Source organism: Staurois parvus, unplaced genomic scaffold, assembly GCF_062004578.1.
Source record: "Staurois parvus isolate SC_StPar_1 unplaced genomic scaffold, SC_StPar_1.0 ptg001098l, whole genome shotgun sequence".
NCBI classification, from domain to species: domain Eukaryota; kingdom Metazoa; phylum Chordata; class Amphibia; order Anura; family Ranidae; genus Staurois; species Staurois parvus.
The window spans coordinates 1,033,642-1,061,207 of NW_028318894.1; the positions used below are offsets into that span (position 1 = coordinate 1,033,642).

The 27,566-nt window shown below is 45.5% G+C and overlaps 3 protein-coding genes across 3 annotated transcripts in view; 1 reads left to right on the forward strand and 2 right to left on the reverse strand.

Annotated features, from left to right (window-relative positions):
* The window catches only part of LOC149440281 (uncharacterized), a 38,718-nt gene extending 11,681 nt beyond the window's left edge, over positions 1-27,037 (forward strand). Inside the window, exon 4 of the mRNA XM_089658838.1 lies at positions 25,025-27,037. Coding sequence (XP_089514964.1) covers positions 25,025-26,145 — 1,121 coding nt within the window. The 3' untranslated portion in view covers positions 26,146-27,037. The remainder of the gene's footprint in view (positions 1-25,024) is intronic.
* On the reverse strand, positions 8,756-12,019 carry LOC149440282 (endogenous retrovirus group 3 member 1 Env polyprotein-like). Its single transcript, XM_089658828.1, has one exon. It carries the CDS (start codon positions 10,313-10,315, stop codon positions 8,756-8,758), a length of 1,560 nt encoding a protein of 519 aa, XP_089514954.1. The 5' UTR covers positions 10,316-12,019.
* On the reverse strand, positions 11,981-15,072 carry LOC149440283 (uncharacterized). Its single transcript, XM_089658829.1, has 3 exons — positions 14,158-15,072; positions 12,758-13,938; positions 11,981-11,987 (listed from the first exon to the last, which is right to left on the reverse strand). The coding sequence occupies exons 1-3, from the start codon at positions 15,070-15,072 to the stop codon at positions 11,981-11,983; spliced, it is 2,103 nt and encodes a 700-aa protein (XP_089514955.1).
* Positions 27,038-27,566: the final 529 nt, after the last annotated feature.

Here is a 27,566-nt window from a genome sequence, read left to right on the forward strand (position 1 = left end):
GGAGGGAAGGAGAACTCCGCCCCAAACTAGGGGGGAACTTTCCTCTCATTATTTCCCTTGGCTTTTGTGTGGGTTTGGGTGGTTGGAGGAGTGCGGCACGAGAGGGAACACAGCTTGTTGTTCTATGTCTACATATGGGGTCTGGGTAGAGGGGATCCACCGGAAAATATTTCTACTCTTTGATTTTGTGCAAATCGTTTCTGTTTTCACTTTGAAGGTCGATATTATGTGTGGTTTGTAAAAGGGATTGGCCCAATAGATACCACCCCACTTAGAGAATAGATGAACTAATATGACCAGCATTCATTCAGCCATGTCACATGTTGGTCTTTTCATACAGTGATTTCCTATGATCATTGGCTCCATCTAGTGGCAATAATGTGGTATTAAACTGTTTTTCCTGATTGAGGTATTTTGGAAGTAATACATTATTATGGCCACTAGAGGGAGCTGACGATTATAGGAAATCACTGAGTTTATTAAAATATGGCCAGAATTTGTCACAGCTGGACTCATGCTTGTCACCTCCCCCAATATATTTTTTGCATAGACCCCTTAGGTTACTATGTTAGGGGTAATTTCGTACAAAGACCTGAGATCATACATTTTCAAACATTGAAGATATAAATTACATAAAACCACAGAATTAAACCAACCATTGATTTAAAACCAAAAATACCTCATTTGGCCATTAGATGACGCTAAGTATCCTAGCAATTAGCAACATCTAGTGTCCAAAGTGTCAGGGAACACCTGAACAATTGATTTAGCTGACTAAATCAATTGTTCAGGTGTTCCCTGACACTTTGGACACTAGATGGTGCTAATTGCTAGGATACTTAGCGTCATCTAAAGGCCAAATGAGGTATTTTTGGTTTTAATCACAGTGTCTCCAATACAAAAAATGATTTATAAAAATAACTTAATCTGAAAACTTCTTTAAGAACTCAAACAAGATCTGTGTAGGTATAGACTGCAGAGTATGAAAATCAATATTTATTTACATAAGTCACTTACAAACACCATAAATAATAGTCATATTGTGATTTACACTGACACTAAGATGTTTCTGTAAAAATTCTAAAATAGAGTGAATTAAATTCAATAATTAGTCTCCCTGTAAACATCATAACCAATAAAAACGGACAATAATCTGTCTCCTGCAGAAGGAATAAACTATGCAGAATAGTTCACCAGTATGGCCTAAGAACAGGAACATTTTTATAAATGACTTAACTTGAAATGATGTTATCATGGGGAGAGTTATTAGGTTACAAAGGAATGTGGCAATTGACTTACTAGTCTAAGCAAGCAAAATCAACAGAAAATATACAATTACCCTCCAAGTATCAGGTCATCTTTTTGGAGAACTGATGATCAGACTCAAAGATGGCTGCCAATTAATGGTTGGGATTGAGCTTCCACAAAATGGTGTCTCTTCTTCAGTTGATGAGTGTCTTTAGATGATCTGAGTGTGAGATGATGTCTACCTTCCAGATGGCTGTGTAGATGGTCCTCCCTCTGTGAGTGTTCCTGCCGGTTTTATCTAGTTATGACTTATACTCTCATCAAATCTGAATAAACCTGGCCCAGAAGGCGGAACCTTCTCTGTGATTGGGGAATCTGATTCTCTAACCCATGTTTACTCAAGCATTACCTCCCATGGCCACTGGGTGTCATCCTTGGATAAGAATTGTCTGGTCTGAGTTTTTTTGGGGTCAGAAGTAACTAATCTGTGATCAGAAAAAATGAATATTTCACTATAACAAATTGTCCCTTGTGAAATCTATAGAATGCCTTGGAGAGTAGATATTATTCCTCATTTACAATCATTACGTTTTGGTGTAACAGTGATTAAATGGAGAATTGTAACTATCAGGAGGTTGGATTACATAAAGCGATTAGAATAATAGTTGTACACACAGAGGAGAGATAATAAAAGAATAATTTGTATTCTGATCTACTGATTGATTACGGCTTTGGTAGCATGCATACAATATTCCTGACAATACCGATAAACTCCAACACACTAAATATATATCATGGGATTACAAATCAGCAAACATACCATAATATACGTCCTACATTCTTAGGAGACAATCTGGTATTTTATCCCCATCACGTCTTTTCATATAGCATGAATTATATGGAAACAGGGAGGTTCCTTTTTGTACCTTTTCACCAAAACGAAATTAGTCTCAGCAGTGTTACTGGAGTCACCTTGTTACATAGTTACAGAGTTCATCTGGATGGAAAAAAGACACCAATCCATCCAGTCCAACCAACAGAAAAAGCAAAAATGTATGCAGTAAGTAGTACAAGCGCCTAAGTATATAGGTAACAAGCTGCTATGCACAAAAAAGGTACCAATATCACCCTAGGAAATAGCAATGTATATATAAAGTGCAGCGCTCGATGTTAAAACCAATGTGTGTAAAGAAATCCTTATTAAATTGTAAATATATATAAATAAAAGTTCAAAAGCCGAAGAAGATAGTCCAGCAAATCAATATAAAGATATAAGTGCTCGGGTGACTTAGAGATCCGGTACCCGTGTGGTAATGATAAGGCAATGCGCACTCACCGGACGCGCATAATAAATGCGGTTTTGTGTATAAATAATCCCGATGTCATCTGATTGTGGGTGGTCCTCCCTCTGTTGGGTATGAGGCTGATGGTCCTCTTCCACTAGGGGTCCCCCTATGAGCTCCTGGTAGGTGGTATCCCTCTGGTTAGGCTGGGTAGCAGTAATTCATCCCGGGAGTGTGTCTGTGGACTAAAGTACTCCCCCTTCTCGCCAGAGATTCTGGGCAGCAGCACGCAAATGTCATCACAGCTGGCTTTCCACTCTAATGCAAGGTGGATCCGTTTACCCTGAGTTTATTCTTGATCCAGTGCTGTGCTCTGCTGCATCTCTTCTTTCTTTTCCCTGGTCCCACTAGAGCAGTGGTCTCCAAACTTATTGGTTGATGGGTGGAGGGAAGTGAAACATAAAAAACAAAACACACAAATAGAACATTACATGAGGAAATGCACATCTTACTGTAAAGGTCTCAGTAATCTATAAACAGAAGAATCCAGAAAAGAACTCTCACAGATCTGCAGCTTTGTAGAGTTAGCATTCATAATACACGGCTCAAAAAATGAAAGAAAGACTTATTAATCAGAGTCTAGCATCAAGTCAATGAGACTCCTGAGATATTGATCTGGTCAGTGAAGTCGCAGAGGGGATTGTTAATCAGTTTCAGCTGCTTTGGTGTTAATGAAATTATCAACAGGTGCACTAGATGGGCAACAATGAGACAACCCTCAAAACAGGAATTTACAGGTGGAAGCCACTGACATTTTTTTCCCTACTCATCTTTACTGACTGTTCTTCACTAGTTTTTGTTTTGGCTCTGGTCAGTGTCACTACTGGTAGCATGAGGTCATACCTGGACCATACAGAGGTTGCACAGGTAGTCCAACTCCTCCACGATGGCACTTCAACACTTGCCATTGCAAGAAGGTTTGCTGTGTCTCCCAGCAAGAGCATGGAGGAGATTCCAGGAGACAAGAGCATGGAGGAGATTCCAGGAGACAAGAGCATGGAGGAGATTCCAGGAGACAAGAGCATGGAGGAGATTCCAGGAGATGAGCATGGAGGAGATTCCAGGAGACAAGAGCATGGAGGTGATTCCAGGAGACAGGCAGTTACTCTAGGAGAGCTGGAAAGGGCCGTAGAAGTTCCTTAACCCACCAGCAGAACCGTATATGCTCCTTTGTGCAAGGAGGAACTTCATGAGGGTGGCCTGAGGGCCCAACATCCTCTAGTGGGCCCTGTGCTCACTACCCAGCACCATAGAGCTGGATTGACATTTGCAATTGAACACCAGAATTGTCAGGTCCACCACTGGTGCCCTGTGTTTTTCACAGATGAGAGCAAGTTCCCCCTGAGCACATGTGACAGACATGAAAGGGTCTGGAGAAGCCGTGGAGAACATTCTGCTGCCTTTAACATCATTCAGAATGACAGTTTTGGTGGTGGGTCACTGATGGTCTGGGGAGGCATATTCATGGAGGGACGCACAGACCTCTACAGGCTAGACAATGGCCCCCTGACTGCCATTAGGTATTGGGATGAAATCTTTGGACCCATTTTCAGACCCTACACTGGTGCAGTGGGTCCTGGGTTCCTCCTGGTACATTGGGTCCTGGGTTCCTCCTGGTGCATTGGGTCCTTGGTTCCTCCTGGTGCACGACAATACCCGGCCTCATGTGGCAAAAGTGTGCAGGCAGTTTCTGAAGGATGAAGGATTTAATACCACTGAATGGCCCCCATGCTGGCCTGACCTAAATCCAATAGAACACCTCTGGGATGTCATGTTTAGATTCATCCAAGCTGCCCGGTTGCACTTTAGACTGTCCAGGAGCACAGTGATGAAATCCCCCAGGACACCATCCATGGTCTCATTAGGAGCATGCCTCAACATTGTCAGGCATGCATGCAAGCATATGGGGGCCATACAATCTACCGAGGACCATTCTGAGTTGCTGCAATTAAATTTCGGTAAAATGGACTCGCCTGCTGCATCATTTTTCTTGATTTTTGGGGTGCCTTTGAATTCAGTTTTCTGTAGGTCGATCATTTTCATTTCCATTAAACAATGGGGCATCCTTACATTCCTAACACATTACCCAGCCCATGTCAGTATAAAGATCCAGCAGGAGATTGTTCCTCATTGAGATCTGATGGGTTTTCAAAGTGTTCCTTTCATTTTTTGGAGCAGTGTGTAACATAAATGTAAGGGTTGGGTAGCTGATATGTGAGGTGATCAGTAGAAATATGTAATTGTGAATCTAGTTTCATTCCATGTTATTACAGATAAGTGTTCAGTATTCGGTCAGAGACATATGTTCACCAATTAGCATCTGAAAGGACAGAGCAGCTTCTAGGCTAGAGGTGTCACCTGGATGCCAATACAATGTTGTCACCTATGTAGCCAGAGTTTGCCACCTTCTTGAACCTAGAAGAAGAATCCTAGTCATTTCGGCTACAAGAGTCAGCAGGAGACCTTGAGAAGGCTCCGAAGTGTCTGTCAGCTTTGATTTATATCCACAAATCAAAGGAATGTATTTCATCTCTCATAAAAGCTAAAATATTTGTTGCAGAGAGATGAAAATACTTCCTTCTGATTGGACACACTGTAGGCTACATCTGCATGTAAAACTATTTGTAGCCCCTGTGGAATTCCAGAGAAACACAGGAAACAGTTATATGGTGCCTGATTGCAACAGCTGAACAGCGATTGGTTCTGTTGTGTTCGGACTAACACACTGGTGTCGGAAATTCTATCGCTGACCAAGTGATCCAAACTATTCCTGGCCCATTCAGCTCTGGGCACTTCAGAACCCAGAACATCCAATGGGCTGCTACAGGAACACCCCCCAGGGTTGATTGGCCAAGGGCTAATGTGCAGCCCACATCCATATTTCAATAAATTGAGGACCCTGAGATATGGACGGGGTGATTCGTACAGAGCCGGTTCCATGTGACTGGTGAATCGTGGACTTTCTCTGACTTGCTCCAGTCTCAGGATAAATCTTGGTAAAAGTTTTATTTCTGTTTTTATTCCCTTTTATTTTATTGTGAATAGCCAATTGTGTGTCTTTTTGTATTTTCTGCAACTTTTTTTTCTTTGTACATATTTAATACACTGCCCACTTTTGGGATATTAAATCATAAAATGAATAAGTGACTTCTGTGTACTAAGCTCGGGCTCATATCTCCGGAGAGATTGTTGTATTCTAGAGTCTATGTGCTCGGTCTAAGTTCATTGCCAATCTGTATGCAATTGTACTGTGTGTTGGCAGATTGCCTGCAGATTGTAACATAGATCTGCCAGACGGAGATCTGTGTGTGTGTGGTGGCCCAGTAGAACAGTCTGTGGACAAACTGTTGGGTGGTGGCAAGCTACGATGTGTTGTGTGTCTAATGTGGGGGTCTGTGGACAGTGGAAGAGTGATTAACACCGGGGTTCTAGCTTGTAGGATAGCTGGAGGAATCCTAGAAGGGTGTGCCAATTGCTAGACTGCTCCTCAATCCTTAGCGTGCACCAGATTGTATATAAGATTCATATCTGCCTGTGTGTGGTCAGCCAGCTGGAGTGGAGTCTCCCTCTAGTGGTGGCCAGAGGTAGTGTGGGCTGTGAAAGGGTATCCTGGCCAGTCTTATATGCTCAAAGTCCCCCTCATTCCCTCTTTACCCCAAGTCACGGGCGGACCACGCCTTGGTTAGCTAGTTGTCGTGGGCATGCATTTTATCCGTGACACAGTGTATAATCCATGATGTGTGACTTCTCTTGTCCTCATTACATTGGAAGACAGAAACTCTTCCATTGTGACATTTTTTCCCGAGTTCTCCCAGAATCCCTCAGCTTGGAATAATGGCCGCTGTGTCTGCAGAAACGTAGAGAATACTTCCATATACCGCGTCTCTTCATCTTGTTCATCCTTCTCGTTGGCAGAACAATGACATCTCGGCTAGACTGGAGGATGTGTGGACCACCACGGGATTATTTGGTGTTTGTAATCCCCTCCCCCCTTGTTCCTGCACTGAGGGGTCCCGGCTTCAATTCCTTCTCTATACGCAGAACTAAATACTTCAGTTGGGGAGAAGTTTGTCCCTTGCGGGACTTGAGACCTGAAAATGACCCTTTCTATTATTTGGTATAATAACTCCCATGGTTCAACCCGGGAAAACGAAGAAAATATGATCTTCCTCATAGAAATTCTAACAAAAGGCAACATTTTCCATTTTAAGTCAAAATTCATTTTAAATTGTTCCCCATTCACACAGAAGGAATGTACATGCTTTGTCACTGAGCGCACTGCTATACAAATGTTTTTATGAATAGACCCCTAAATGTCAGGAGATATAATATATTCTATTCTATTGTATTATGTTATGTTAAATTATATAAAGACGGGAAGTATGGAGCAGATAAATGAACAGACCTCCTAGTAATGTCATTACCAGGCTGCAGCTAGGGGGAGCTCTAATGTTTGAAGTGTTCCCACAGGAGAGTGATTCCTTCTATCTCACATATATTTTTTGTATGTCTAGTAAAATTGGACTTTTGAGGTAGAAGATTATACATTGTAGCGCCCTCCTAGTTCAGCCAGGGGGATCTACACCCTAATGATTGGTCAGAAGCTGCTTAGCAGCTCAGGTGTGATAGCCAGAGGGGTCACAATGTGGTCAGGGCTGAGATGAATATATAGGTAGTGCAGCGCTAGACAATAATATCACATAGACAAATATAATGGAATAATACAAATAAACTGATGTGAGCACATATAGAAAACTCTTACAAGGATGTGATAGAAACACATAAGTGTATAGAAGTAAATAGAACCCCAATATTCCAGATGGCCTATAAAGTGCAATAGTCCTTGTGTCCCTCAATACATGCTACATGGGGGCATAAACCCCTTCATAGTGTGTGGCATGCACAACACAATAATAAAGTGTCCTTAACGGAAAAAATCAATTCATGATAATAATTATGATCTTCATGCAGGTGTGCAACCAATCAGTGACAATCCTCAGTGGCTGGGGTGCCCCCTCACCTTCCTGCCCCGGCCCCACAGGGCCAATCAGCCTTGCAGTATTGCTGTTCCACAGGAAAGCTTCCTTGTTAGTGATTTAGTAGTGGACCTAATTGTCCATTGCTTATCTGTTCCTGTCCTAATTTATGATACTGGCCAGCTTTTGGAATGTGCGCACATAAAGAAACTCACACTGACACGTTTGGTCTGTGAAAACTTCTCTCTAATTTATTTAAATGAAACCGTGAGCTTATATATGAAAAATGATGCGAACATCACGTGATAACAGCATAAGCATTATATTAGTCTTTGATTGGTCACTTTACACGAAAACAATCTCCGTCATGGTATAGGTGTGATCTTCTTCAGTCTTATCTTAAAAAGAGAAAAACATTCTTTTGTCTTCCAAATCACACGATGGGAGGGGGTCTGTTCCTGTGAGCAAATATTTCTTAAGTAAGGATTTCTTAAAGTACCACAAGGCCCAGCAGGCAGAAAATATTCACGCAACATATATATATTCATGCTAAACATTTATAAATATGTGGAAAGAAATAGTATTAAAGTATAAAAGTAAATATGTAAAAAGATGTGTATAAAAAAAAAGTGTGTATATATATATATATTCGATAGGAAACGAAATAGACATTTTACCAAATCCATCACAGTCCCCCCTTAAAATGACTATTTTCCTCTGTCCCTATAAGACCTCGCTCATCTGTCCTTATGTACCTTGGAACTCTTTTGTGCTGTACGTTAGACAACTGATGACTATTTCATCACCCCCCTTGCCACAGACTTTGTACATAAGGAAGTCAGATGCTATCCCTACAAAATTGTGAGATTACTGTTGGCGGGGAGGGACCGTAATGGGGTGTAAGGTTTTTCTTCATCTATCATGTGGGGATCCTCTTGCTCCTGGTTCAGGAAGATAGGTGTACTGTTGTCTACAGCTTTGCTTATCAATTTCCTCACACATGGTATAACACAGCATACAACCAGGGCCAGGAGAACCAGAATTATTAGTACAGTTACCCCTATTTGGGCAAGTATCTTTTGCCACCCACTCATCCAACTGAAATATTGATCCCACGGGTCTGTGATACCTGAGTTCTTCTTCAACTCAGCTGACAGGTCTTCCAATTTCTTTATAGCCAGAGTAACCTTACCATTCGGGCCAGTTTTGTGATGTACAACATGTTCCGGTTCCTTCTATCATTTTACAGACACCTCCTTTTTCTGCTAAAATCATGTCCAGAGCCATTCTATTCTGGAATGTCATGTAGGATGTAGGGGCTAGCTGGTCAACGATTCCTTGAAGGGCATCCCTGGTGTAATTCACAAACCTCTGTTGGTTGTAGTATATGTAATTTATCCAATCTACATTTTTATTAACAGTTATCATGGGAATCAGGGATTCGAAGCCTGCTTTTACTTGGTCTCTGGCTTTAAATTCATTAGGCACCCCCCTTGGGACTCCAATGGCATCTATATACACATGTGGGTCAAAACTGCCAGAAGGAGCTTTCCGTTTCCTCCTACGGCCAGGCGTTGGGTCAGGGGTATTTTCTGCTAGGATGTGGAGAGGCATAATGGCCTTTGCAAGAGCACACTCACCAGTCCAAATCCCTTCCAATCTGGTTCTAATCTTTTGGTCCCCACAGATCCAGTATATGTCACCGAGAGACTGGGTCTGATTCTGTATTAACTTCCCTGAGACACTGCTGTAGGTAGAGCAGTATCCTTCTGTAAAATTACCCAGAAACCTCCCTTTGCCTTTGTAATTCGAGTAACAGGTATAATTCCCAGGATATATAGTGATGCCCTCTCCAGGCTTCGGGATTTTGGTAACTATGGGATATTCCTCTTTCCACATTTCGCACGCAGAATGATTGGTGGATGTATTAGTGAACAGGCTGAGGAAACATTCCTCACTGTCTTGTGGGATCTGAAGAGGGACTGTCCCTAAATGTGGCCTGGCACTACCACAGACATAGCAGTTACTTCTGTTATGTTGTTTGGCACTGAATCTCATCCACTCAAGCCACAGGTTAGTGTCAGAGAACCCGGTTTCAGCCGCCATTGTCTCTTCAAAAGTAGGGTTTGCTATTGCTATCATGTCTTTTATAGCAGGGATGACAGGTTTAAGGGGATTTGTTATTGGTTTTGATGAGTTATACATGTCTTTTAGGTAAAACTTTGCTAGAGGTGTACCTTTCTGTGGGTGCCTGCCTAACCAGTAAAGTCCAGCATCACCAGGGCTAGGATTCTCAATGTTTAGGACGAGTCTTTCTCCGCTATCACTGCACCCTGACTTCCAGATGGACATACGTTTAATGAGAGGCTTCCCCACCTTATCTTTCTTTTTTAAGGCACTCTGTGGTTGATACCCCCAACCTGCTCCAGTACTCCATCCCACTGATCCCCAATATGCACAGTTCGGTCCCCAATACTCATCCGGTATACATATGTATATCTGATCCGAGTTGACCACCAGACAGGCCCGCTGTGCCCATCCCGGTCCACGACTATTGCAATATATGGGTATCATACTACAGAAATCAAAGGTGAACGCAGCCACATATGTGTTGGATGAATTGTACCAGAATATGAAGGTGTCATTCATCCTAGTGATGGCTACCTGTTGAGCACCTGTTTTGGTGATAGCCACCTGCTGAGCTTCTATCAAACTTATTAGAAAAAGGATATACAACACAATCATCATGGTGTAGATGATGCCTTTTCCTCAGGGGTTGGGACTTTCTTGCAGTGGGAGGCGTGTATCCAAGTGTTCTTCCCGGCCACCTTGACAGAAGTGGCTGTAGTCAGCAGAACTTGGAATGGACCATCATATCTTGGCTCAAGGGAATGTTTCCTCACAAATTTCTTTACTAATACCCAATCTCCGGGTAATAGGCTGTGAGTTCCTGTATCTGACTCAGGATCTGGAATGGAAGAAAACACTTGGGCATGGATACGGGTTAATTCACGTGATAATACAGTCACATAATTAGTTAACACATCAGATTGTAATTGCAACTGTTGTGGAAAATAACAACCAAGTCTGGGGACTGAGCCAAACAAAATCTCATAAGGGGATAGGGAGTGTTCTCCTCTTGGTGTGTATCTGACACTAAATAGGGCAATAGGCAGACTGTCTGGCCAACTCATGCCAGTCTCTTGGGCCATTTTTAGCATTCTGGCTTTCAGAGTGCCATTCATTCTTTCTACTTTTCCACTACTTTGGGGGTGATAGGGGGTATGGAACGCCAGAGTGACTCCTAATGCCGCCCATATTTCTTTGGTTACTGAAGCTGTGAAAGCGGGGCCCTGGTCACTCTCTATCACCTCTGGAAGTCCATATCTGCATACGACCTCAGTGAGGAGTTTCTTCGCAGTTGTTTTAGCAGTCATGTTGGTTACAGCAAAGGCCTCTGGCCAACTGGAAAACATGTCCACCACCACTAGGGCGTACTCAAACCGCCCACTCTTTGGCATCTGGATATGGTCGATTTGTATCCTTTGAAAAGGGTATAGGGGTTTGGCCAAGTGTTTCTGTGGTGTCTTCTCTGTGCGTCCCGGATTACATTTTGCACAGATGGCACATGTTTTGCAAAAATTATTTGTCAATGTGGTAATTCCAGGCGCTATATAGTACTTGTTGATGAGAGAGTTCATGAGGCTCTTTGACAGATGGGCTGCTCCGTGTGCCCACTGGACTACAGCTGGAAACATATTCTTGGGTAAACAAAACCTCTTGTTGCACTCAAACAGACCGTCTTTGAGAATAGCTCCTCTCCGTCTCCAGCTCTCTTTTTCTTCTGGACTTGCTGCTTCTTGGAGTTCCTTGAGGTAGCTTCTGTCCACAGGTAAGGTCTGTAAGGTGAATATTGGTTCCCACTCTCCGGTCACCTCTCCTTCCATTTCTGGTGGTCCCATGGCCGCTCGTTTTGCCGCCAAATCTGCCAGATTATTGCCTTTGGCTTCTGAGGAGTTTATTTTCCCATGAGCTTTTACCTTCAGAATAGCCACTTGAATGGGTAGAAGGAGTGCTTCCAGCAGTCTTCCAATGGCTGCTCCATGTCTTATGGACGTACCTGCCGCAGTCATAAATCCTCTTGCCTTCCATATGGGTCCAAAGTCATGGGCCACCCCAAAGGCATATCTGGAGTCTGTGTAGATATTGGCCCTTTTTCCTTCCATCATCTGGCATGCTGTTGTGAGTGCTTGAAGTTCAGCTCCCTGTGCAGATATTGCTGGCGATAGGGCTCTTGCCTGTAGGACTGTGTCTGCAGTAGTGACCGCAAATCCTGTATGATATTTGCCTCCATCGTCTGCATATCTGGAACCATCAACAAACAAGGTGAAGTCTGGGTCCTGCAGAGGTGTTTCACTCACTGTGGGAAGATGGAAGGTTTCCATTTTCATCACTTCAAGACAATTATGAGGCTCAGTGGCTCCATTATCCTCTCCACTTTCTTCATTACCTTCATTACCCCCCTCAGCAATTGGGAGGAGAGTGGCCGGATTCAGGGTTTGGCAACGTAGGAGAGTGACGTTATCAGGAAGTTGGAGGGAACATTGTAGTCTAAGATGCCTCGCTGTGGACAAATGTTTAGGTTGGACTTGGTTTAAAATGGCAGCAATGTCATGCGGCGCCAGAAGAACAAGTTCATGTCCCAGTACGATATCAGAGGTCTTATCCAGCAGAGCTTGAGCAGCGAAAACTGCACGCAGACACGACGGTGCTCCTCTAGCCACTGGGTCCAAACGGCATGAGTAGTAGCCTACGGGTCGTAGGCGGTCGCCATGGAACTGGGCCAATACTCCTGTGGCATGGCCTTGGCGTTCAGACTTGAACAGTTTGAAAGGTTTCTCGTAGTCTGGTAGACCTAGGGCTGGGGCTGAAGAAAGTAAGCGTTTTAAAGCCAAAAAGTTGGAGGCGGCCTCTTCGGACAGATGGAAGGGCTCAGACTTGAGAGCATCGTAGAGTGGTTGCATAAACCAAGAAGCATCAGGAATCCATGACCTACAGTAGGATATGAGGCCAAGAAAGGCATGGAGTGGCTTCTGGCCTAGCGGCAGTGGCAGATTTTGGATGGCCTTAACTCTTTCCTCCGTTCCATGTGAGAGGCAGTGGCCCAGGAATACGACTGTTGTAGAGCACCATTGCAACTTCGGTTTAGAAGCCTTACAGCCTTGGTGTGCCAAATAACATAGTAAACTCTCCGAGGCTTCTTTAGCTGTGGGCAGGTCATCAGCACAGAGGAGAAGGTCATCCACATATTGAAGAAGGACCACTGCCGAATGTTCCTTTTGCCACGTGTCCAGTATGGTGGTCATGGCCTTGGCAAACTGGCTCGGAGAATTTTGCGCCCCTTGCGGCATAACTGCCCAGGTGTATTGCTTCCCCTCATGGGTAAAAGCGAAGAGGTATCTGCAGGAAGGATGCAAGGGAACACTGAAGAATGCATTTGCCAGGTCCACCACGGTGAAATACTTTGCTGTTGGCGGTACCCCTGTGAGTAAAGTGTGGGGATTTGGAACAATAGGTGTCTCCAAGATGGTGGCTTCATTCACTGCTCGGAGGTCCTGTACCATCCTGTACTTCTCTGGTTCCCCCTTAGGTGTCTTCTTTTTCACCGGGAACAAAGGTGTGTTGCATGGAGAGGTACAAGGTATGAGTGCACCATTTGCCACAAGGGACTTGACCTGCTTTGAAATGGCCTCGGATTGTGCTGGTTTCAGTGGGTACTGTGGTTTCCTGGGTAGGGGGGCTCCTGGCTTCAATTCCACCATAATTGGGGGTACCCTTAAATATCCAATATCTTCGGGTCCTGTGGACCATAGACAACTTGGGATTCTGCTCAGCACATCCTCTGGGATGGTGGTGGTAGAGATCTCTTGAAGTGCCATCAGAAGGGGAATGGAGCACAGTGCAGACATGTCCTCTACTTCTAGTGGTGATGAGATAACCACCTTGCCATCAGGAGTGAATGTGATAGAGGCCTGGAGCCTAGATAGCACATCAGCTCCCAGGAGATTCAGGGGACATGTTGAAGACACGACAAACCGGGCCAGCAAGTCTGGGAATAGACCAACCTGTAAAGGTCGGGTAAGAGGATTAGACCGTGGGGTTCCATCTACCCCCACGCAGGATATATCTATATCAGAAAGGTATGAGTGGTCTGGGAGGTCTTCTGATCTGATCACGCTCCTGGCTGCACCTGTGTCAATTAAGAATGTTGTTGGGTGCCCTTCAATAGGTAAGGTCACTTTTGCTAACGGGCCCCCTGAACCAGCTGAAGACACTGCCAAGATAGGGGATGACACAGGCTTGCCCACTTCCTAGCGCAGAAGATCCAGGTGATTCGCACTGGGCCCAGGAGCTTGATGTTGCTGTTGTGACTGTTGCTGGTTGTATGCGTCCTGGTTCCACTGTGTCCATCGACGTCTGGGAGGGGCTCTACAGTTCCTCTTGTAGTGTCCTGGGCGGCCACAATTGAAACAAATGGGCTTATTTTCTTCTGAGGCCGTTGGCCAGGTTTGTGTCCAGGGATCTGCTACCATAATAGGGGTGGACTTCTTGGTAGCTTGTGATGATTCAAGGCCTTTTGCCACCAACAGCAGAGTGTCTAGGGGCACCACACGATACTCAGGCCTAGCCATGATAAGACCCTTCCGTATTGGTTCCCTCAGCCCCGCAACAAAGGCTGATGACAGCATCTGATTATGGGCTTTGTTGTATGCGCTGAATCCCAGGTCGGAGAAGACCTGGGACAATCTGGTATAGAATTTTTCTACTGACTCCGCCTTATCTTGGGTAATATCTTGAAGGGTGGTGGCTTGATCGGCCAGTCTCTCTTTGGCCCAGTCATGCAATTGCGTACAAAATTCCAGTCCAGAGGAGAAGGCTTTGTCATCGACAAGCCAGGTGTTGTTAAGACTTCGTGCCATTATTGGCCAGTATGAGTCTCCTGCCTTTATCTCACATAGGCTGACTAGGTCTCTCCAGGCTGCCGAGTATGTCTTCTGGATCTGAGCTATCCTGCGATAAAAGGGCATGGGCTGCTTTTCAGGGTCTGGCAATGTGGTCACCAGGGAAGAGGCCTGGGACGGAGTAAAGATGACATACAGGACCGGTGCATCTGCCGGGGTATGGAGTCTTCCTGCCTGAGGAGTCCTTCCTGTCACCTGTGGCCTAAGAGGGGCATCTGGAGAGGCATATGCGGATAGCGTAGGAAGTTCTGGACCTGCGGCCTCCTCATCCAAAGAAGATATGTCTGACCAGGTTGACCCTAAGTGCAAATGTTTACTTCCTTTTGGTCTATTGGAGACAAAACTGTCCCTCGCATGACCAGCGGTCGTGTCAGGTTCAAGCACTGGCATAGTGGGGACACGCGGCACATCTGGCGGTACGTAGAATGTACCATCGGCTTGTAAAACCGGACACACTGGGTAGAGGCGGCTCACTTGAGGCATAGGCCCTCTGGAAATCTGATTTGGTGTACCAAAATGGCCACCTCCAGGAAGTGTACTGGGCTGGGCAGGAAATGACAGTGTAGGTGTAGCAAGATGGCTGCCATCAGGAAGTGCACTGGGCTGGGCAGGAAGGACTGAGGAGATGGTGGTAGATGAAGGGTGGAGCCCAGTGTCTGCAGACCAAATATAGGGCGGTGGGTGTTCCTTCACAATGTCAACACATTGGTGGTATACATAAACAGTTTTCCCTCCCTGTTGCAATACCTCTTCTGTCCACTGCTCTTTATGTATAGCTTTAGCTACATTGTACCAAGCTTCCGCTGTCTTCAATAAATTATTATCAACTAATACACCTTTCTTTTCTTTTATCAATTTCCGCCATTCTTCCGGCTGTAAACGACCCCCCTTATCTGTGATTCCACATACTTTCCCTAATTTAACTAATCCCTTCACATACTGTTCCCCCTCCCTTTGTGCAACCAGGTCACATGCTAACATTCCTTTCTCCGATTTTATCAGCGTCTGACCCATCTCCTCCTGTCTCTGGTCTTCCTAAAAGAAACCCAAGACTCTTCACGCGCTGCTGCTCACTCTGCTCACAATCTTCCAGCTGTTCTAATTGGCAGGGGCACCTTTCTATACTATGCCCCCCCTCTCTCGCCTCTGCTTCTATCTGCTGAATTGATTTCCCAATACCCCCCCTTACAGGGTAATGCACATTAAGGCGGAAAACTAACACTTCAGGCAAATCAGAAAACAGAGGATGCCGTCCTAACAATTCCTGACTATATCCTTTCTCTTTAACCCTTAACAAACCCCAACCGTCTTCATGAATGGCAAACATTAAACCAGACACACATTTAGGACATGACATATCAGTCTATCTTGGTGGGCTATGAGTACAGATCACTGAGTAACTCTTCCTAGCCCCAAATACAGCTAAGGCACCACGCTGTCACACAAAAAAGTGACGCGTAAACCGACACCTCCTCTGTTGTGGTCAACACACAAGGTTACCATGCACCCAGAGAAATTATGTGTCAAAACCCTCAGTAGGTCCACTCCTCTTCCACCTCAAGACTGATACATAAAAACACACAACAGAGACCCAGGTAACAGATAAGCACATGCAGGTATATTTAAATAAACTCCGGGCAAGCAAGGTTACCTGCTTTTAGTGACCTTTAGCAGCCGTACTAGGCACAGGTATGAATCAACAACAAAGACAGGATAAGCAATGGTAAGATAGCAAAATATATCTTACCATGCTCCAGAGGTGATCAATCTCCGTCCTGTCCAGTTTTACTGACACTTAATGCCTTTTGATGTCGGCTGGCTGCAGGTTCATTACCCAGAATTCCCGGGTTTCGGCACCAGATGATTTAGTAGTGGACCTAATTGTCCATTGCTTATCTGTTCCTGTCCTAATTTATGATACTGGCCAGCTTTTGGAATGTGCGCACATAAAGAAACTCACACTGACACGTTTGGTCTGTGAAAACTTCTCTCTAATTTATTTAAATGAAACCGTGAGCTTATATATGAAAAATGATGCGAACATCACGTGATAACAGCATAAGCATTATATTAGTCTTTGATTGGTCACTTTACACGAAAACAATCTCCGTCATGGTATAGGTGTGATCTTCTTCAGTCTTATCTTAAAAAGAGAAAAACATTCTTTTGTCTTCCAAATCACACGATGGGAGGGGGTCTGTTCCTGTGAGCAAATATTTCTTAAGTAAGGATTTCTTAAAGTACCACAAGGCCCAGCAGGCAGAAAATATTCACGCAACATATATATATTCATGCTAAACATTTATAAATATGTGGAAAGAAATAGTATTAAAGTATAAAAGTAAATATGTAAAAAGATGTGTATAAAAAAAAAGTGTGTATATATATATATATTCGATAGGAAACGAAATAGACATTTTACCAAATCCATCACATTAGTAGTAATGTTGGGACTCTCTCCTCCTCTGTACCGGGGTCTCCCCTGAACTCTCCTGCTTCTCAGGGCCAATGACCTTCCAAACTCGTCCCCAATAAAGTAAGAAAATCTGATATAGTGTGAAACCTTTTATTGTTAAAATATAAAGACGGATCTACTCACATCTGTAGATGTTTTCACAGCATTAGGGGTGTACTGCATGTGTGGATATATCCGGGTGCACCAAGATGGCGTCGATGCCGGATATGACGTCATTGCGCTGCCGCTCGAGCTCCTCCTACTGGTGTATCGCTGACTGATAAATGTCCTCTGTCATCTCACACAGACCTGTCAGAGCAGCACTCATGCTTTCCATAGCTAATTCTGGCATCTCCAGCTGTTCTCTAATAGCTCTGGTCTCGGTATTTAGCAACCCCATGTCCTTAGAGTTCTCTCCAGTATATCATCAATAATGTTTGTGTCATTATTTATCATGAGTGTTATTCCCCATCCCGTGTAGGTAGGGAACCATGACCACACCTTATTCCCCATCCCGTGTAGGTAGGGAACCATGACCACACCTTATTCCCCATCCCGTGTAGGTAGGGAACCATGACCACACCTTATCACCCATCCCGTGTAGGTAGGGAACCATGACCACACCTTATTCCCCATCCCGTGTAGGTAGGGAACCATGACCACACCTTATCACCCATCCCGTGTAGGTAGGGAACCATGACCACACCTTATTCCCCATCGCGTGTAGGTAGGGAACCATGACCACACCTTATTCCCCATCCCGTGTAGGTAGGAAACCATGACCACACCATATCACCTGTACCGTGTAGGTAGGGAACCATGACCACACCTTATTCCCCATCCCGTGTAGGTAGGGAACCATGACCACACCTTATCACCCATCCAGTGTAGGTAGGGAACCATGACCACACCTTATTCCCCATCGCGTGTAGGTAGGGAACCATGACCACACCTTATTCCCCATCGCGTGTAGGTAGGGAACCATGACCACACCTTATTCCCCATCCCGTGTAGGTAGGAAACCATGACCACACCTTATCACCTGTACCGTGTAGGTAGGGAACCATGACCACACCTTATTCCCCATCCCGTGTAGGTAGGGAACCATGACCACACCTTATCACCCATCCCGTGTAGGTAGGGAACCATGACCACACCTTATCACCCATCCCGTGTAGGTAGGGAACCATGACCACACCTTATCACCCATCCCGTGTAGGTAGGGAACCATGACCACACCTTATCACCCATCCCGTGTAGGTAGGGAACCATGACCACACCTTATCCCCCATCCCGTGTAGGTAGGGAACCATGACCACACCTTATCACCCATCCCGTGTAGGTAGGAAACCATGACCACACCTTATCACCTGTACCGTGTAGGTAGGGAACCATGACCACACCTTATCACCCATCCCGTGTAGGTAGGGAACCATGACCACACCTTATTCCCCATCCCGTGTAGGTAGGGAACCATGACCACACCTTATCACCCATCCCGTGTAGGTAGGGAACCATGACCACACCTTATCACCCATCCCGTGTAGGTAGGGAACCATGACCACACCTTATTCCCCATCCCGTGTAGGTAGGGAACCATGACCACACCTTATCACCCATCCCGTGTAGGTAGGGAACCATGACCACACCTTATTCCCCATCCTGTGTAGGTAGGGAACCATGACCACACCTTATCACCCATCCTGTGTAGGTAGGGAACCATGACCACACCTTATCACCCATCCCGTGTAGGTAGGGAACCATGACCACACCTTATCACCCATCCCGTGTAGGTAGGGAACCATGACCACACCTTATCACCCAGCCAGTGCCATTACTACAGTGTCAGTATATAGAATGTATCACTGATCTCTGTATTCCTGCCACTAGTGACATCAGACAGTGTCAGGGTCAGTAAGCCCCTCCCAGCCAGGGTCAGCTGGCGTTAGATTGGCCGCACACTGTCGCACTCACGCTATAAGTCGCTGATCACCGCCATTACTAGTATAGTGTTTGTACGGATCAATATATTGATCATGAACAGAACTATACTAGTGCCGGCTTTGTATAGTGTCCCCAATACTCAGTGTTAGCCGGATCGGCCCGGTCACTGCCAGCACTAGTGTTCAGCCCCTCCACTGTTCTTCACAGAAGATTTGTACCAATTGTGGGCCAAGGCAATTTATACACCACAATACATGGCGACACCCAAATTCAGCTCTTGTCACACAACTCACATGGAACTCTATCACCGTTTATGAAATTAAAACTTTTCTGGGCCGAACCCCCAACATGGACATTACAGAAAAGAATGAATTGCAGTCATATTGGTCCGCAGACCCGATTCATCGTATGTCCGTGTTCTCTGCTGGTACATATATGTCCAACATGGACCAGCAATGTACTGGAACGTCGCTGGACTTGGAGTGGTTATACCGGGAGGATGCTTGCAGCTACAGGCACCATTCTAGTGCTGGTTTATTAGCTGGAGGTCGGCTTTCATGTAAAAGTAATCCTAGTGGCCAATTAGCTGTTTTTGTGATCATTTTAAATGATTTCCTATAGCAGCAAATCTGATGAGATGAATGAAGTGGGTGTAAAGTGGAAGCAGTGGATGTGCAGGGAGCAGCATCTTGAGCACAAAGCACTTTATGTTGTGGATGGATTTGCACATGGTTCAGTTTCCTTCATTTATTGATAAACCCCATAAGACCAATGAAGTGGGTGTAAAGTGGAAGCAGTGGATGTGCAGAGAATAGGATTTGGAGCCCCGAGCTCTTTATCTCTGAATGTCTCCACATATTTGTAGTGTATTTGTGATGATTTCTGTGCACACACAATAGGACAGCGCTGTGACACATAATGCTCTTCTAGATGACGGGGAATCCTTCCCTTTGTTACAGCAGCAGTCCGCTAGAAGGTTTTTGTAGGTTTGGAGTTGTTACACATAGCGCGGGTTTTATCCATTTATAGTGATGACATCATTGCCCAAATCTGGGGGTCACCAGCCATTTCCACCCTTTACTCCCAGCTGGGGGGCTTTGTATCCATATACCAGATGTTCTACAGGACTAAATCTGCAATCAATGTTACTGCAAAATCAAAGGGGCCAAAACCCCTCCCCCGAGCAGTCATATATTTCTGTCCCCCTTGGTGAAAGTGGAGGTGACCCCTCTATAAGGATCTACAGTCCATACACACCCAGCACAAGGCCGGGGTCACACTACCAGACGCTTCTCGGGGCTGCAGTTCCTCTGAGCTCCACAAGGTGGGGATCTCACTTCTACCCAGACAGGAAGTCTCTATGGAAGACAGACAGGAAGTGATGTCAGGTACAGGCAGGAAGTGGTGTCAGGAACAGACAGGAAGTGATGTCAGGGACAGGCAGGAAGTGATGTCAGGTACAGACAGGAAGTTCTATGAATGAGGAAGCAGAGAGTCCACATTCCTGGATCTGGCAGCAGAGGAGGTAATATGTAGATGAACCCCTTCAGGGGGAGGAGTTGATGATAATATATTTGCCCCCAAAGCTGGCCTACATGGTTCAGTTTTATCGTTCAGCCAGCGGGATGACCATAAAAACTGAAGTGATTCCCCCATCCACACATTGGAGGTGGATGGGGGAATCCTCCCCGCTGCACTCTTGTATTCTGACAATGGGGGGACTCCTCCGCTCTCAGAATACACAGATCAGCACTGAAGCTATTGGCTGCAGCTGCTGGGGGAGTGGCTTTTATCCGGCAGTGGCCACACATGGATGGAAATGTGTGCGATCCCTGCTGAACCAGCTGAATTTCCATGGATCTATGGTCACCTTCAGTGACTTCCTCCCCTCCCCCTCATCTCCTTCATGATGGAAGTCATGCTGAGATCATCTCCCATTGGCTGAGCAATATTCTCATTTGTCTCTCAGCTCCTTCTTGCTATTCCTCGTCCTGCCTGTTGTTTCCTTGGATTGATTTTCTGTGTAGTGACCCCGGCTTGGTCTCTTGGATGCGCTCGTCTGTTGCTTGCCCTGACCTTTCTCCTGATTCCTGGATCTCCTCCTCATCTCTCCTCCATATCCTCTTACACAGCTTTTCTCCACACCTGCAGTGACCCTGGGGGGGGAAACTTGGCACCAGCACGCCGCCAAATCCATCCCCACCATTAGGGGCTCTGGAGACAATTGTCTGCTATTTACACTCCGTTCCTCCGCACGTCACCTGATCACATGACAGCTTACTTCCACAGATTCCGGACAGATTTCTGGATGGTAAAGGTCAAAGGTCACTCTTCAGTTTAGGAGAGGTAGGACGCACCCAGGAACAAGGATTTGGTTTGCATGGGAGCTTCATATAGAGGACCCCTCAAATCTCCCCATCCAAATGTCCCTCCATCCAGAGTCTATATGTCCTATGACATCACACTGACCTCACAGCTCCTCCTCCCAATGTCCCTCCATCCAGATTCACAGAATCCTATGACATCACACTGACCTCACAGCTCCTCCTCCCAATGTCCCTCCATCCAGAGTCAGAGAATCCTATGACATCACACTGACCTCACAGCTCCTCCTCTCGATGTCCCTCCATCCAGAGTCAGAGAATCCTATGACATCATGCTGACCTCACAGCTCCTCCTCCCAATGTCCCTCCATCCAGAGTCAGAGAATCCTATGACATCACACTGACCTCACAGCTCCTCCTCCCAATGTCCCTCCATCTGACATTTTTCTGATGCTCTTAGGATGTGGGGCCCCTTGGTATCCTCACATGTAAAGTGGGACTGTTGGTCCTGCGTTGTATGTAATGACATCAGAATGCTGCAACAAGCCTATACCCTGCGTAGTGTGGGGGTCCTGTGGGGGGGGAATTATACCTCAGCCTGAAGTGGGGCTTTAATAAAATGGAGACCTGAATGGAGAGGTGAGGAGGATTCTGGGAATATCATTTGATGTGACTATTTGTGTTCAGATGTAGAGTTTTCCTCCTGTGAAGTCTGGAGATCATATGACATCACATTGCCTCCACCTCCCTCCCTGATAGAAGAGAGAAAGAAGAAGAAGATTCTAGAAGTCACCAGAGAGATCACTGAGCTGCTGACAGGAGAGGTGAGCGGTGCCGGGAATTCTGGGACATTCTCCAGTAACAGACAAGGGATGTGTCTGGATGGTGACTGTATCATTGTGTGTGTCAGGTTCCTATAAGGTGTCAGGGTGTCACTGTCTATTTCTCCATGGAGGAGTGGGAGTATTTAGAAGGACACAAGGATCTCTACAAGGACGTCATGATGGACAATCAGCCGCCCCTCACATCACCGGGTAAGAGGAGACTTTATTGTAAAGGAGAGAGCAGTACGGAGGATCCACCTAGATCCCCCATCATCTGATAAACACATAGAAACAATGGATTCAGTCAGTGTGTGTGTTTCCTACAGATGGATCCAGTCATGGGAACCCACCAGAGAGATGTCCCCGTCCTCTGTATTCCCGGGATTCCACACAGGAAGGTCACACCATCCCTCACCATCATCAGGTAGATGATGACAATTATTGGTAGTTGTGATTTATACACAGCATGTTTGTTACAATGAATGTTTTATTATATCTTTCAGAGTGGAATCCTCGGGGATGATAATATTGATGTTAAAGAAGAGTATAAAGAGGAGGATGAGGAGTATGGAGTGATGGAGGAGTTTTCAGAAGGACACAAGGATATGATGGAGCCACCTAATACCAGGAACCCACCAGAGAGATGTCCCCGTCCTCTGTATTCCCGGGATTCCACACAGGAAGGTCACACCATCCCTCACCATTACAAGGTTGGTGGGATGGAGAATCTAGAACATGGACTCATGGAGACAATGTGTGGAGTTCTTTTATGTGACCTTACATTTTACAGATGATATTTTCTCTCATTTCCTTGATTTAGAGTGGAGATCCAATCGATATAGAATTTGAGGGTAAAGCAGAAGAAGAAGAGGCGTATGTGAGGGATGATCAGCAGTCTATGGAGGAGGATGGAATAACGGGGACATTTATAGAGGAGGACACTCCTACAGAGATCAGCACAGGTGGGTCATGAACACTAAATCCATTCCTCCACCCATACTGCTCACTGATTGGTCCAGAGTAGGGCGGGGACTGGGTGATATCAGCCTGTAATCCCCTGGTCACTTTCCTGAGCTGTGTTCCCCGTCCTGTATTCCTGGATTTCTCTCGGATAATCTTCCTTCTCTGTGCTGCAGACACAATTTATGTATCTAGACTGGATTTATGGAGGTTCTGGGGTTCAGCTGGCAACAAAATGTTGGTGTTCACCTTAGGTGTTGATTGACCTGGGACATGTGTATTGGGTCTTCTACCCCTTATCATGGGGCTAACAGGATCTCTGACAGAACATTTCTCCCAGGGTTCCTTGCTCTGTGGTCTGCTGGCTGTGCCGGGTGGAGGGATATGTCTGTATAGTCTCAGACCCAAGTCACTGAGTGCAGTCTCAGGAGATGGGAGGCAGCGGTGTGGGATCTCTGCAACTTCTCTACAGTAAACATTTCATCTTCCACTGATTACTGAATACCAATATTATGAGTCCTGACCCCTGCACTATATACTCTGTGTTGTACATTACATACTCCTGACCCCTGCACTATATACTCTATGTTGTACATTACATACTCCTGACCCCTGCACTATATACTCTATGTTGTACATTACATACTCCTGACCCCTGCACTATATACTCTGTTGTACATTACATACTCCTGACCCCTGCACTATATACTCTATGTTGTACATTACATACCCCTGACCCCTGCACTATATACTCTATGTTGTACATTACATACTCCTGACCCCTGCACTATATACTCTATGTTGTACATTACATACTCCTGACCCCTGCACTATATACTCTATGTTGTACATTACATACTCCTGACCCCTGCACTATATACCCTATGTTGTACATTACATACTCCTGACCCCTGCACTATATACTCTATGTTGTACATTACATACTCCTGACCCCTGCACTATGTACTCTGTTTTGTACATTACATTATCTGACTGTATAGACCTAACTTTTGTTTCCGATATAATAAGTTGTACATTACATTGGCATTACTTCTTTTGCTCCCATTTCCTCCCAGCTGGACATTTTATATCGGATGATGTGATTGGAGCACAGACTTTTACATGGTGATAATAATGTGATGACATCCTCCAACTTTGGACCCTTAAACAGAAAGTGATAATGAGGGAGGAGTCAATACCCCAATGATGGTGGTCTTCAGGATCAGTCCAGTCTTCATCTTGGTTGTTCTCCCCCCATCCTCACTCTCTGACCTCTGGTGGGGCTCAGCCCCGCTGTTCTTCATGACTAAATCATGGAGTAAATAAGGAAGTGCAGTACTTCTTGTGTTGGGAAGATGGCGATGAGTGATAGAGGGGGTGGGGACCCTCGTCCTATAATCCCCTCATCACTGTCCCTCCTATAAAAGACAGTTCTGGTTGTTTCCTCACTCTCTGACTAAGGTCCATGAATAAAGAAATGACCTGGTAGGAGATCAGAGGAGCCATTTCCTAGTTCCCTTGAGGGTGGAATTTTAAGCTCCTCAGAGACCAAGCTGCCTGATGTGGGGCGGAGTCCTGGTTTGGGGGAACCAATCAGCTCCTCTCTAGTAATCCTCTTTGTCTTTGTATTTTAGTCCATGGCCGGGAGATGAGGAAAACCTCCGAGGATTGTCTCACTTTGTCTCCAGACTGGAAAGTAGAAGATGAGGACATCACACAGTATAGTCCAGGAGAAAACCCGGCTCCCTCCAGTGTCCATCCGGCACCACCCAGCGTAGATGGACCATCGGATTCCTCGTATCCTGAGGAACCTCAGACTGTGCGGGACCGGGCCGGCCTTCCAACAGGGAAGAGGTTCTCCTGTACAGAGTGCAGGAAATTTTTCCCTTCTAAATTCCATCTTAATGAGCATAAAAGATCTCACACAGGTGAAAAAACATATTTCTGTCATGTGTGCGGGAAATGTTTTTCACAAAAGTCTAATCTTAAAACACACCAAAGGCTTCACACAGCTGAGAAGCCATATTCCTGTTCTGAGTGCGGGAAATGTTTCCATTATAAATCCAAACTGGATGATCATAAAAGATCTCACACAGGAGAGAAGGCACATTCTTGCCCTGAGTGTGGGAAATGTTTTTCAGCTAAGTCCAATCTTTACACACATCAGAGATCTCACACAGGAGAGAAGCCGTATTCATGTCCTGAGTGCGGGAGATGTTTTTCAGAGAAGTCCAATCTTCACAAACATCTGAGATCTCACACAAGGGAAAAGCCATTTTCCTGTTTTGAGTGTGGGAAATGTTTTTCAGTGAAGTCCAGTCTTCACAACCATGGGAGAATGCACACTGGGGAGAGGCCGGTTTCCTGTTCTGAGTGTGGGAAATGTTTTTCACTGAAGTCCAGTCTTCACAAACATCTGAGAATGCACACAGGGGAGAATCCGTTTTCTTGTCTTGAGTGCGGGAAATGTTTTTCACAGCAGTCCAGTCTTTGCAGACATCAGAGATCTCACACGGGGAAGATGCCATTTTCCTGTTCTGAGTGTAGGAAATGTTTTGTACAAAAATCAGATCTTGTCAAACATCAGAGGTCTCACACGGGTGAAAAACCATACTCATGTCCTGAGTGCGGGAAATGTTTTTCAGCTAAGTCCAGTATTTATAATCATCGGAGACTGCACAAGGGAATGAATCCATATTCCTGCTCTGAGTGTGGGAAATGTTTTGTACAAAAATCAAAACTTGTTGTACATCAAAGAGGTCACACAGGGGAAAAGCCGTATTCCTGTCCTGAGTGTGGGAAATGTTTTTCAGACAAGTCTATTCTTTACAGACATCAGAGATCTCACGCTGGGGAGAAGCCACTTTCCTGTCCTGAGTGCGGAAAATGTTTTGTATACAAATCAGGACTTGTTATACATCAGAGATGTCACACAGGGGAAAAGCCGTATTCCTGTCCAGTGTGCGGGAAATGTTTTTCAGACAAGTCCAGTTTTTACAGACATCAGAGATCTCACACGGGGAAGAAGCCACTTTCCTGTCCTAAGTGAGGGAAATGTTTTTCAGACAAGTCCAGTGTTTACAGACAGCAGAGGTCTCACACGGGGAGAAACCATTTTCCTGTCCTGAGTGAGGGAAATGTTCCTCACTGAAGTCCTGTCTTTCTGTACATCAGGGGTCCCAAACAACCCTGGAGGTGTATTAGTGCCTTGAGTGCGGGAAATGTCTTCTAGATGAATGTTGCTGGATATCCCAGCCCTCATGTGGGGAAGAAGCACACCCTGATATACACCTCAGATATACTCCATGGCTGATCTTCATCATGGAAGGAACAGTCCATAAGGAGATCAGAGGCCCCCAAAGACATGGATGAAGTGTGGGACCGTGTCGGCCATTGATAAGAGAAGAATAAAAATGGAGTCAATGTTCTAGTGTAATCTCTCACAAACACTTGGAGGTCTGATGGAGGTGTGGAAGTGTGAGGTCCTGCCACTGTGACAATGACACCCGGTCCTCCTGACTGCTGTTTGAGAAGCTCCAACATGTATTTTGTGAGCAGAGAAAACTGTGTTCTAGGTTGTCAATGGATTTGGTAGTTCCGGGTCAGGACCTGGAGCTTGAAGGTTCCAGAGATTCTTGGTGGGGACAAGTCCTTCAGTCCCATGTGCTAGATGCCTGCAGCCTGTGTGAGTACATAGGTGGGCAGGATTGTTATAGGCCAAGTCTTCTGCCATTTGGAGACAGGACCCTGTCAGGAGAGCTGGGGGTTCCTGCTGGAGATTGCATCCCTTGTGAGGTGGGATTCCTTGCCCAAGGACTGGGAAAGTCAGGACAGCTCCAAGACTCTGGGGGACCTGAAGTGGCTTGTGAGTCCAGGGGGCTGGAGGGAATCCCAGGGGCTGGAGGGATTCCAGAAGTCAATGGAGGAGAGATCAAGCTTTAGGGGGGTGGGGAACCCTATGTAGAGGCCAGGAGTGGGCCTGTGTAGTGAGGGGCTGTAACCAAGGCTGAGTAATCCTGAAGAAGTCCTAGTCTGGGGGACCAGTGTACAGATCAGTGGTGCTGCTGAAGTGTAGCCAGGTGAGCTAGCATTTTCAGTGATCTGATGTATTGACAAAGCTGGACAATCCCCTGCGTGGGAAACCTTATGGTGTAAAGACTTTCATTTTTCTTCTTAATAAAAGTGGGCTGCCGTGCCGATAAACCGCAAGTCTTGACTGACGTGGACTCACTTACAAACATCTACCACAGGAGCTAACAAACCCCCATATCACAGAGGGATTTCAGGAAAATACTGCATTGAGGCCACTAGATGGAGCTGACCATCATAGGAAATCATTGTGTAAAATAAATGATGGCCACAATGTATCTCAGCGGGGGAAATGCTCCTCACATTTGTCCAACTAACTTTCACTTGCAGTAAGTTTTTATTATTAAAGTTTTGTAGGATACATTGTGCAACTCGTACAAA

Coding starts and splice junctions, on each gene's coding strand:
- LOC149440282 (XM_089658828.1), bottom strand. CDS start 10,315: ATGATGATTGTGTTGTATATCCTTTTTCTAATAAGTTTGATAGAAGCT.
- LOC149440283 (XM_089658829.1), bottom strand. CDS start 15,072: ATGCCTCAAGTGAGCCGCCTCTACCCAGTGTGTCCGGTTTTACAAGCC. Junction 13,939..14,157: donor AGAAGTCCACCCCTATTATG/GTAGCAGATCCC, acceptor CTTCTGCGCTAG/GAAGTGGGCAAGCCTGTGTC.